This window comes from Pholcus phalangioides, unplaced genomic scaffold (assembly GCF_987345545.1).
Source record: "Pholcus phalangioides strain wild (caught in Gottingen) unplaced genomic scaffold, Ppha-v1.0 ptg000015l_1, whole genome shotgun sequence".
NCBI lineage: Eukaryota > Metazoa > Arthropoda > Arachnida > Araneae > Pholcidae > Pholcus > Pholcus phalangioides.
The window spans coordinates 43255825-43268590 of NW_028301608.1; the positions used below are offsets into that span (position 1 = coordinate 43255825).

A 12766-nucleotide genomic window follows, 5' to 3' on the forward strand; every position below is an offset into this window, starting at 1 on the left:
GGAGGATGACGGTGAAGTACTCGGCGAGAAATTTGTGCTCTGAGAGAGTTTTAACAATCAGCTGAGATTTTAACATTTTTAAAGGGTGGTTTATGTGTGACACACATACACACGCTTACAAAATAGAAATGTCAAAAAATACTTAAAAAAATAATAAAATACCTTTGAAAAAAATCATTAATAACTTAACCCTTTAAGCACCATTGACGAAATATCTCGCTTCCTTAAAGTCCTGTTATGTTATCATTGATAAGCCCAGATATTTTGTAAAGTTGATTTTTCAACTGAACACTTTTCTCTATATCCCTTAGTTTTCGCTTGATGAAAAATTGGAAGAAAGCTTCCCTGATTAAAAAATATATATGGAATTTCCTTGGGGGTTTAGTCACTCCAGCTATGCCACTTAAAGGGATAAAATGCCAATGCGGAGCGTTTCTGTTTTCGTGAGAAGCTATCCGTAAATAATCAATCCTCATTAAGGCCAGATTTATCAATATTATATCAGAATAATGACATAGTCAAGAGACAGATAACAGACAGAATGAGAGATAATTCATTCAAATTTTCACACGGTAAACTCGACGTGAATAAAACAGTATCATATGACCGTTTATTCTACAAATCAATAGTTGATAATGAAGGAAAAAAAGAACGCAAAGGAAAGTCAAAGACTTTTTTTTGCTGTGAGCGAATTCTTTATTTTGTTCACGCGATAATTCTGCAATTCAGTAGATATCCACAACAGCGTGCACATTAAAAGTTTTATAATGAGTTCACAATGTAACGTAACCATAAAAAAGTTTTACTGCCTCTTATTTATTTTGTTAAATGATAGAAGCAGTTAGAAAATTCGAACTATCTCATCATCATTATGAACACTTATGCTGCAATTCCGAACATAGTCCAAGTAAAATTGTTATATATTCTAATAATCAATGGTAAATATAAAGAAATAAAAAATGTTCTAACGCGAATGATAAAAGAAATAAACAACACATTCAATACTCGTAAAAGTTGATGACCTGCCTTAAGCGCAGAAACGCTCTACTCTGTCACGACCATTGAGCCAAATCCTCTCCGGAACTAGAAGGTCGACGTGCTGCAAATTCTTGCACCCGCGCAACACATTCTTTAGAACTTGTTTACTCACTTTGCAGTGCCTCAGATAAAGTTCTTCAAGCTTTGGCCTCAGATTTCTCTCCAGATAAATTTCAAAAATGTTGGTTGCGTCACAGCCCATTGTAGAGAGGCGAAGACTCGTCAGGGTAAATTTCCATTTGCGCACAGCCTCTTCCAAGCATTTCAAGGGACCAATGTTCGCCATAAGGCCAAAATCGAGATCTATATGAATGAGTTCGAGAACTTTCACTTTAGTTGACGGGATCATCGATATGCCGTCTAGAATGATGTCTTCGCCGCCATGTATCTCCAGACATTCCAGTTCCGTCGAGCTCTTCAGCAATGAATGCAGACCAATCTTATTGAAGTTCGTTCCCACAGCAGTGAAGGACACCATATGTTCGAACCCATTGTGATCTCTGGTTTCCGTTGGAACTAGGAAGCAGGACACCATCAACAGTTCTCGCAGATTCGGGCATCCTATGGCGATCTCGTCGATTGGAAACTGGAGTGACCCACCCGCGCTTAGAAGCACCAGTTTCACCAGCGACTGGCAATGATGAGCGATGGTGAATATGAAGTAGTCCTGGAAGGAACATGCATAGCACAGCTTTAACTCCTTCAAATTTTGGCCACGAACAATCAGGAAAGGCCCCATGACATCCTCCAGGTTCTTGTTGGAAGGCCTTAAGTCCAAGCTTTCAATTTTCGGACACTTTTCTGCCAATACCTCCATCGAACGCTTGGTCAGGTGATAGATGCCCGCAACTCTCAGTTTTTCTAGCTGGTGGCAGTGATGCATCAGCTTGATGAACTCATCGTCCTCTGGGGGATACACGCCGTAGTTGAACTGGAGACTTCGAGCGTGCGAGAGCACTCCCATTTCACCCAACTCGTTCAATTTTTTCAACGGCAAAAGTGGCATGGTAGAGTTGATATCTTTCCACAACGATGGACCCGAATGAAGATCGTACCATCTTTTACAGACCAGCGGTATATTCTTCAAAAACCTTCGATGTCCTTCAGATTCGATGTACAGGGAGAGTATCCGCACGAGAATTTCTTCTGGTAGATCGTTGATCGAGTTCATGGTTTTTGTTTCGACATTTGACTGTGAGCACTCCATGAACGTAATCCAATGCTGCGAATAACTTATCGAACTCTAAGCCTTTCTACATCAACCGATGACATATATCGTTATGTTCGATTTTTCAAAAAATAATCCGTTTTGGCATGATATATCAAGGTCTCTATAACGACTAGAATCTTTGTGGATTGCACTCTCGTGATATAGTGCACTCAAACTTGGTTCTGCGAAATTCCGTCGTTATAACCCCGAGGTTAACGTTTTCAAGACCTCTTTTTAAATGAAAAAATGTTATCAGGTGCAATCACATAGGTTATTTCATCATGATTTGAGTGGCCATATTTGATCGATAAAAATACGAAAATGGTTTACGGAAACTTTAACCCGACATTTCGCTTCCGACGTTTCGTCCCCGGTACATTTCACCCCGACATTTTGCCTGCCTGTATGAGTGACCAAATAAATGACCACATGAATGACCAAATGGGTGACCCTATGAGTGGCCAAGAGCATGACCGTATGAGTGACCAAGTGATAAATGGTCACTCACTCATGCAGTTGCTCGCTTGATCATTCATATGTCCATTTACTCAACCATACAGTCCTCACAATTATTTGCTCATACGGTCACTCACTCAATCCTTTGATTACTCATAGAGTCAGTCACTCATACGGTCAGGGCAGGTGAAATTTCTGGGGGGAATGTACCGGGGGCGAAACGGACCAGGGGTAAAATTTCCGGATCCCTACTATAAAATTGGGATTATAAATACGTGGCATTGACAATGACCCACACTTGGGTTACAGAGGGCTACCGAGATGGGTCGTTCAAACCCCTTAACAGCCAGGGGCCCAATTTTGGGTCCTGACCCAAAATTGATTCGCATGGGCTTTCAGGGTCGTAGGAATCCACTCACAGCCAGAGATTCTTGAGCTGCTACTTACTAACTTTACTGTACATGCATCGCGTTCATACTCCCCTATGGAATCTCCAAGCATCGAACGAATCGGCAAATGTTGGAATGTGTATTTGTACGTTTTGTGAATCGAACGTGAAGTGCGTTTCTGTGTAATGCCTGTTATAGTGCTGCCATCTGTCATCCATTTTTCGAACTATGAGTGAAGTATATAATTGAATATTTGAACCGTTGTAGTCCAGTTGCTCTCTGTGGCAAAACTTTTAAACGGGGAGACCACCACTGTGGCGTCGGTGGGGGTTCAAACCCGAGCCAGAAGGCACACAGACCACATCGCCTGAAGGCGACACCGGCCATTTCCCTAACAAACATGGGGTATCTCGGGAATAGGGAAATTTGTCAAACTCACTAACATGTTGGGTGATTCCGGATTTATCACATTTACAGCGCGTAACAGTGGCACGTACGAAAAATAAATTTTGTCGTACAATAAGATCCATGGTTACATAGTAATGATTTTGAAAGAAAAACAACGCTTTTTCTTTTGCTCGATTCAAAGAAAAGAACACTGAATAGTTGAACAGCTGCTATAATTGATTTTCTCAGTAACGCTATATAATAACGCGTATATCTATGAGAACAAAAGATACGCGTGTCACACAAAACATTTCGAATCAACTTTCAGGTGAGTTGTTCAGCTGATATATCAGGGTAAATTACACAGGTCTGTTATGAAAAAGCTTTCTTAAAAACAATTAATGATTTCTTTATAGTTTTTTGGATGATAATTACTGGAAAAATAATTAAAAATTTCCATCACGTCTATTTTTTGAGATAAAATGAAAATTAATTTTAATAATAATGTATAGGCAGTACACAAAAGCCACATTGAAACCTGTGCGTTATATAAACAAAATATAATGAATTATTTCCAAAGATTATCCAGTGATTTTTAGGGTGATCTTATACGTGAAATAAGAAACATGAACAAAAGTGTACACGCAGATTATTGAAAATACAGTCAAACCTCGTTAATGCGTCACCCGGTTAACACGTCACTCCGCTTAACGGGTCACTTTTTGGAAGTCCCAATTGTCCTCGGGTAGGAAATGGCACAGCTATGGCTTACTCCGTTTAACAAGTCACTCCGCTTACTAAGTCATATTTTTGCTCTCCCAAGAGTGACTCATTAACGAGGTTTGACTATAATTGATTTTTGTCATCGTGGAAAGGTCATCGAAATTAAACTTTCAATTGATATTAATATTTTATTAGACCCGGAATTTTACTGACGAAACGATCTTAGAAGTATTCTTCCAATTAGAAAAGGTATCCAAATAACGTGTAGGGGTTGTACGGTTATTAAAACAAAAATGCTAACTTTTTAAACGTCACCCTGTGCTAAAGAAACCAATTGCAAAGCTGTTGCCCTGTCTCTCCTGATGCCCAAAAAAAAATAATTAATTCAACTTACACATATTTTTGATTGTATGTGTTATCCTATGTCAATATAGAGTTTTACACATATGTCTATTTCTTAATTTTTTACAAATTTTTAAAATAATGCATTAAAAACAATATGCATGCTTGATAAAATGGCATTACATCAATGTAATTGGATAAATATATTGATTCAAAATATATATAAAGGAAACTGTTCAGTTAATGAAATGAAGCAACAGATTGAGATTTCATTCACTCAGTCTTATTTAACATAAAATTTCAAATTTTGAAATTAAAATTTAATTTTGAATGCGATTGAATAAATGAAATTTCAAACTTTTGCTTCATTTGATGAACTGAATGAACAGTTTACTTTATTTTGAACCAATTTTTATCCAATTATATTGATGCAATGCTATTTTATCATGCACGCAAGCTGTTAGATTAAGCATTCAAGATATATATAAAACTTTATATCAGCAGAGGATAACAGGTACAATGAAAAACATGCGTAAAATATTTGAAGTAAATCGATAGTTAAATAGTAATTTTTAATGGCATTTTTACTAGAGCATAGTTTTACACGATGTTTAAAAAGGTATGGGATCCCCCTTAAGTAACCGTACGTCGTTTGTAAACTTTTTGTAATTGAAAGAGATTGTTTTTGAGATATTCACTCTGCAAATAATTTGGGACAACCTGTGTATTGACCTAGTAGGAACCTAGTAGGAAAAACCTGCCAAATAGTTATAGGACATTTTTCTGCAGGTAACGGTATAGATAAGCTATACCACTACTGACTTGTACTATCGTATATTTTCTCTAGATGAAAAAAAAATATATCAACAATACTATCGATTCTTAATCTACACTTAATACTGCATTAGGTGTAAATCAATTAAATTTATACTGTGCATACAGTAAAACGCCTCTTAATGGACACCCCTCAGATGCGGTCATCCTTCTTTTACGGCCAAATAATAATTGCCTTTGTATAGTAAAAGTATGCATTTCATACCCCTAATTAACGGTCACCCCTCTTTTACGAAGAATTTTTTTGTCTCACCGGTGTGTCCGCAAATCAGAGGTTTTACTGTATTTACTGGTTATTTTACAAGTGCTCTCTATATACTTTCAAAGGTGTGAGATATTCGCCATGAAAACTCGCCCGTGTCTCGCTTTCCTGCAACTGCTGTTGGCCGACTTCAGTGTGTTTGATATCGAATGTTTCGAAATGCAGTCATCGCTTTACAAGAGCCTTCATCGACATGTTCCATGTAAAAAAAATAATAATTTATTCAGAGTTTCTTTACTTCATCTCATTTATTTATTAAGAATGAAAACAAATTCTTAACGAAATTATTGGTATTTCATCTAAAGATCGAGCATTAAAATCACTACATATATCAGGGGTGCACATTCATACCTTTTCCAGTCCGAGAGCCAGATGTGCGGTAATCCTGCCGCTCACGGGCCAGAAACTTGTATATAAACCGCCCAATGAATTGCACACGTGATTTCTTGTTGAAAAAATAATACAGAAAAGTGTTTTCCTGAGATCAGACGAATATTTCGGGAGTTATAACGTTTTGAAGTTTTGTAAACGACAATCACTCAACGAAAGTAAATTTTTGCCTAAAATAGGTTTAGGTTGCCCTTTATAGGTTGCCCTTTTTGCAAATGAACTGGAATATTCAATCCCGTTAGAAGCCAAGTTCGATCGTCTTCTTCCACGATTGGCGCTTTTTCCTTCGTGTAGACTCTACACCAGACATCTTCAACCCGTTACTCGCGAGCACCACGGTGCTCCCTGAAGTACGCAGAGTGCTCGATGCTCGTGTCTGATTTCGTGCTTGCGAGCATTTGATCAAGGTTCCAATTAAACATCTTAGAGGAATTATATTCAAGGAATTGTATTCAAGGATTGAAATAACCGTCATTTCATACATTCGTATGTTAAACTTGCTGTAAGGGTGCTCTTCTTTTTGATGATGGGTAAAGGCAGTGTTAGCGACTGGGAAAAGGTTGCGAAAAAGGCCTCTGCTCTACACCTTTGTTCCCAAACTTTTCATTACATCGCCCCCTACAGAATTTTTTTTCTCTCATCGCCCTCCGACTCAAGCGATACCATGAGATCCTATGCTATACTCGTAGCTTCTATCACCCCCTCCCCCCAAGACCATTTCATCACCCACCAGGCGACAATATTGCCTACTTTGGGAAACACTGCTCTGCACAAAGGATTTCATCACTCTCAAAGTTTCCCAAACTTTTTGTTCCATCACCCCTTTCTTCAGAGAAATTTTTCTGTCATCGCCCCTCAATTCAAGCGAACCCATACAATCCTAAGTTATACCGGTATCTTCTATAGCTCCCCCCCCCCCCCCGAACCTTTACATCGTCCATCGGCGGCGATATTGCCCACTTTGGGAAACACTGCTCTTCACTGTAGAGTTAGGTTATAATCTTGTTATTACTTATTAGCTTCGCCAGCTATATTGGGGAATTCATTGTGCCAGATTTGTAAAGTGTTGGCCAAATTTCTCTCTGAAAAATTGTTTCCCCAAAATCAAGACTTTTTTTACCAAAATGTGGAAATTTGTTCTTCAATGTGAAGCCAAGTTTTTTGAGATAAGGTGCATACAGTGCGTAATGTTCACTGCGCCATCGTTTTTTTATAACCTGTCGTTAGAATTAGACTACATGTTGATCAATAAAACTGATCAATATTTTTTGAGTAATTTTAAAATTTTATCGAAATTGTTACGCGTAAAAAAGCTTCAATGAAGAATGTAAAAAAATGGTAGCTTGTGACGAAGGTGTGACTATTGGAGACAGTAAAATAATAACAACGATTCAAACTTTTAATCAAACTAATTATGTTATGAATTGACATATTCAAAATAATTAGATTTTTTTCTATTGATTATTCATCTCGAGTCACATTTCCATACCAAATTCTACGTGTTGAAACGAAGCTTTTCCATTTCCTTGTGACTGCAATTGCTTTTTATAGCGTTGAAATTTTGTCTTTTATGAACCCGTGGCTTATAAAATTAATGCCTTAGACAATCTTTTTTAGCTACAGTTGGCAACTTTAATTACCTTTTGACAATTTTTTTGGTGTTAATTGACTACTTTAATCGGGTTCGGCAACTTTTTTGGCTGTAATTGGCGATATGTCCGTGTTCATGATTTTCCGTATTTTTAGGAAGGAAGTATGCAGGCCCGTCATTTAGGGGGAGGTGTCCTCTGGAAGCGATTTCCCCCCCCCCCCCCAGGAAAAAGTTTAAAAGACGGTCCTAGAAATATGATCAGCCAAGGCATTTGTCATGTTGTGATACTTTTCAACCGGAATATTTTCATGGGCCGGATGAAACCTCTCGGTGGCCCGCATTCGGCCTGCGGAACGGAGGTTGTGTAGTGTGCACTAGGGTGGATCGAAAAGTATAGGAATTATGTTTTTTTTTTATTATTTTTGGCTTGAGGTGGGAAAGTCGTGTCTTGGATACATACATGTTGCATAATTTTTTTATTGAAATCCACTCATATCTTCCGGTGCTCCAAGCGCCCTAAAAATAGTTAAAAATTGATATTTCATGAAAATTTATAAAAATTTTTTTTTTGAAATTACTTTTGACGTGGGGTGGGAAAGTTTTGTCTTGGGCATATTAGTTTGCATAATTTTTTTTATTTAAATCCATTAATATTTTCCGGTGCCTCAAGCGCCCCAAAAAATAGTTAAAAATTCACACTTTTATGAAAATGTATTAAAAATTGTAAATTAATGAAAAATGTTTATAAATTTTGTATTCAGATATTAAAGAATAAACTTATAAATAATAATAATTTTATAATAGTGCATCAAATATCAATTTAAAAATCAAAAGCAATAAATCATAAAACTTATAAAAATTGTACTTAGGCTACATAACAGCTTTTTTAATTCTATTAAATTGAAGATTTACATGTTTCTAAATGTTGTTATGCTTTTTGGTATTAAAATGTTAGATATGGCTTCTTGATTTTATCCTATTCAATATGAAGCCGTGTGTTTTCTCCGCACACAATTCCCGACGCCTCAAACACTAGGCGAATGCATCTTTCAACTGCTTGGGTATGGCATGAATATTTTTACTATTCCTTCCAAGTTTTAATATGGCTTCCAACTTTTATTATACTAAATAATTTTAGATATATTTAATAATAAAAACAATAAATGATTTTTCATTCTCTGCCTATAATATTTTCCCGGTGAAATTGAGTATTTTACTCATTTTTTAATTTTTTATTCAAAATTTGGATAAAAATCAATTTTTGGCAAATATTTAAGTGTCTTGTGGCACCGGCAGAAATTAATTGATTATTTGAAATTTAAAAAATTTTGCATTTACGCTAGTATGCTTAAAAGACAACTTTTGCACCCCAAGCCGATTCTTTTATCCACATTTCGATTTTTAGATCCACCCTAGTGTGCACCTCTCTGAATACACCCATCCTCCGGAAACGCTTCGATATCTGTCTGAGATGGGAAGCGGGGTGTGTCCGGTCTTTAAAGGTCAAAATGTGCACCCCGCACTGTATGATGGTAAAAGTAAACTTCTGTTTTAACTATAATCTATCGGAATGCGAGTTCCCAGTTGTTTCATTTGCAACTATCGTAACACCATCAGAGGATAGCAATATACCAACAACTAAAGACAAGAATCGTTCTTTTGATAAGGAGCCATTCAAGTATTACATCGGCATCGATGGGGTATGAGTAATGCTTACGTCCTCAACCACCCTTTATGAAAATATGAAATACTCTTAATGGCATCTTACTCGGTGCGCCAAAAACGAGAAAAACCTTTCGATAATTTGTGGGCACTTGAAGTAACATTCCCCCCCCCACATTGATAAGTGCCCTACAGAGCCACTTTATGATTAACGGCTCCAAGTGATCCGGAAATGTGCCCGGGCCGTTTAAGTGCTCTGGAACTGTGCTACGCATCACTCAAGTGATCCGTAATTATATGCCGCGGATCACACATACACTTAAGTAATCTGAGAATGTGCCGCGGATATCTTGAGTGATGTAGAACCGCACTGGGGCCACTTAAGTGCTTTAAAACTACGTCGCATGTCGCTCAAGGGATCTCTAAATGTGTCACGGATCGCTTAAGTGTTCTGGAACTGTGTCCCGGGTCATTTCAGTGATCTGAAAATGTGCTACAGGCCGCTTAAATGTTCTGGAATTGCACCACGGGACACTTAAGCTATCTGTAAATGTGCCGCTTAGTTCATTTTTATAAAATTGGGTTTGAGGAAGGCAGGCCACATCAGGTAAACCTCAGGGCCATATTTGGTCCGCGGGTCAAGGGCGTTTATGCAATTTATCATTTGGCTTAGAGGGTGGGTCGCAATGAATTTATTAAAGATAAATTTTGAGTTCATAGCCTTCAAATAACATTGAAATTAACATAAATTCATTATAATAACATATAAAGGTATTTTCTTCCGAAATTTCAATTAAAACTTTTTTTCGCATTAAAAACAAATTTTTGATCGTCGAGGGGGGACACGAGCCACACCCTCCCATGCCCCACCCTCGTGTACGTCTCTGATCCCACCAATATGCGTTAGGATTCAGAGGGGCAGAGCTGATGATGAAATTTTTCTGACAAAGGGGGGTCAAAAATGGCTAAAAATTTGCTTACGTAATACCTGAACGACCCCTAACGACATTCAAAAGAGAAAAAAGAAATTCTTATTTATGATTGTTGATGTAAAATATCCACTGATTACCTTGCTGTGTATTCATCTGCATTTTTTTGATTTTTTTTAATCACGTAATTCTGAATCTATTTTTTTTTTTTTTTTGACTAGACCCCACGTATTATCCCATTAATTACCTGTGAAAAAAAATTATTTTTGTATTCAGATTCATCGGAACGCAAGGGTGGTGCAGTTAAACCAGCAGGAGCTTGTCCTCATTGCTGGCTATATTGCAACGATCAGAAAAAAACCACTAATGGCTGCCTCTATACATCTAATGAGTGTTTATGTTGGTGAACGAAGATAATAATGCCCCGATTGCTTAAGGAAATGACGGGAAATGCTTTGCGATCAATAAAGATTGGATTTTAAAAAAAAAATTGTTATATTTATCGTCGATTCCTTCTCATAATTTCAAAATTATGTCATCATTCTAAGCTTTACAGCGACAGAAACGCGTTCTGTACATTGGCATTACACAGGGTGTTCCGTAAGTCCTATAACGCGGCCTTTTATCTCATCATCCGTTTGCAGTATAGGTATGGTTCCAGTTTGAAAAATGCTCAAAATGTGTTTAAAAATCACCCTGTACCAGTAATAACAGTAAGGATATAGGTAAGATATTTTCTCTAACGAACTCGAGGCGACCACCGATACACAGCGCCTTCACTTCCAACCCATCTCACTAATGGCAGTAAATTGCAATATAGCGATATGGCCAGAGTTGGTGATTGGTGAAGTAGTAATAACGGTAAAAGTACAGTGTGTCACAAAATAAAATAAAATAAAAAAAATTTAAATTTTTATTTGGTCACCCTGTTCCCCAAAAAAACTGTTGAAATGTTGTTGCCCTGTCACAAGCCAACAAGAAAAATAATTTTAAACGTTTCCAAGTATAATATTCGCTGGGATATTTGAATTCGAAAATCGGAGAAAATGTAAGAAAGAGCAATGTAAACTATGTAAACAATGTAAAATATGTATAATACCCAAGCGTCGGTGGTAAATTTGATAATTACTGAAAAAATTATCAAGTTACCGACGATTACGCATAATAAAGTGTAGCAGGTAAATTTGATAAATACTGGTAATTTATCGCCTTTATCGGTGATTATGCATAATACCTTAATGTAGTTGGTGAATTTGAAAAATATGAAAAAAAAATCCAAATGATTCTAGTATGTGTGATGAATGTAGTCGGACCCCGATATAATTATAACCAATTTCACGATCGAAACCGGTATAATGATACAACACATGCATGAATTATCATTTACAGTATATCATGTAGTACGATTTACCATGTTTACCAACGATGCGACGCTTGGGTATTATGCATAATCGCCGGTAAAAGTGGTAAATTTAGGAAAATTAAGCAAACTTATCAAAATGCTTGGTAAGTATACATAATAACCACATTTATCATATTTACCGTAACATATACAGTCGAATCCCGTTATAACGAACTCCAAGAGACCGGTGAAATCACTTCATTAAAACGGAATTTCGTTGTAAAGGAATTTCTGAGATTCTTACATTGTTCCTATGTAAACTTATCTGGGGGGATTACAGAAGTGTTCGTTAAAACGAGATTTTTTTGCACTATAACGGCATTCGTTAAAATGGGATTCGACTGTACACCTCCCCCCCCAAGGTTCTTCCCCAAAATTTCTCCGATTTTTTAAATTCAAATAGTGAAATTCACTTGGAAACGTGAAGTTTTTTGTTGGCTCAGAAGAGACAGCGCAACAACTTTCTCTAATTGGGTTTTTTAGGGCAGAGTGAACAAATAGAAAATCAGATTTCTTATTTTGTGACACACTGTATTTTTACTCTCAAAACTTTGATGATTTTTGAACATATTTTGAGCTTTTTTTAAATTGAAACCATACCTATACGATGAACGGTTGACGTGATGAAGCCCGAGTAAGGAGAGAACTTGGCAGTTAATTACAGGACACCCTTAACGCATTAAACTAAACGTTGAATACATTTATTGAGACTGGGCGCTACTAGCATTACAGGTAAATTGAACCCCCCCCCCCCTCCTCATTTGAGAGAAGTTCCGCGTATCCCGCTCATAACGTTCTCAAAAAACAACCACAAAAATCGTTGTAAGAGGGAAACAGCTTTAAATAGGAAATCTCGATAAGTATTAGTAGAAGCTGGGACCACGAAAATAAATCTTACTAAGCGGGAAAATGTTTCAATTGGGAACGTTATAAGCGGGCTCCATTGTATTTTATGCATGGTTAGAATAGGGAAGTGGATATATGCATGTGAGGTGGAGGGTTGACTAGAACGATAAGAACCACCATAGAAAATAAAATGTATAAAAAAAGAAAATTAAAGTTTTAGAAGACTGAGACCGTAGTTGCCTAAGAATTTTAAACCGCATCTTGTATGCCATCATACCGAACGTGGATCCAGGGGTGGGGGGGGG

At 37.1% G+C, this 12766-nt stretch overlaps 1 protein-coding gene and 1 long non-coding RNA gene across 2 annotated transcripts; one reads left to right on the forward strand and one right to left on the reverse strand.

Moving 5' to 3' along the window:
* Positions 1-1027: 1027 nt before the first annotated feature.
* On the reverse strand, positions 1028-2245 carry LOC149076061 (F-box/LRR-repeat protein 6-like). Its single transcript, XM_089242173.1, has one exon. It carries the CDS (start codon positions 2243-2245, stop codon positions 1028-1030), a length of 1218 nt encoding a protein of 405 aa, XP_089098299.1.
* A 1533-nt stretch (positions 2246-3778) lies between these two features.
* LOC149076062 (uncharacterized) lies at positions 3779-10627 on the forward strand. The gene is made up of 3 exons (XR_016194203.1): positions 3779-3808; positions 5707-5843; positions 10490-10627. It is a non-coding gene; the product is annotated as an uncharacterized LOC149076062 (long non-coding RNA).
* Positions 10628-12766: the final 2139 nt, after the last annotated feature.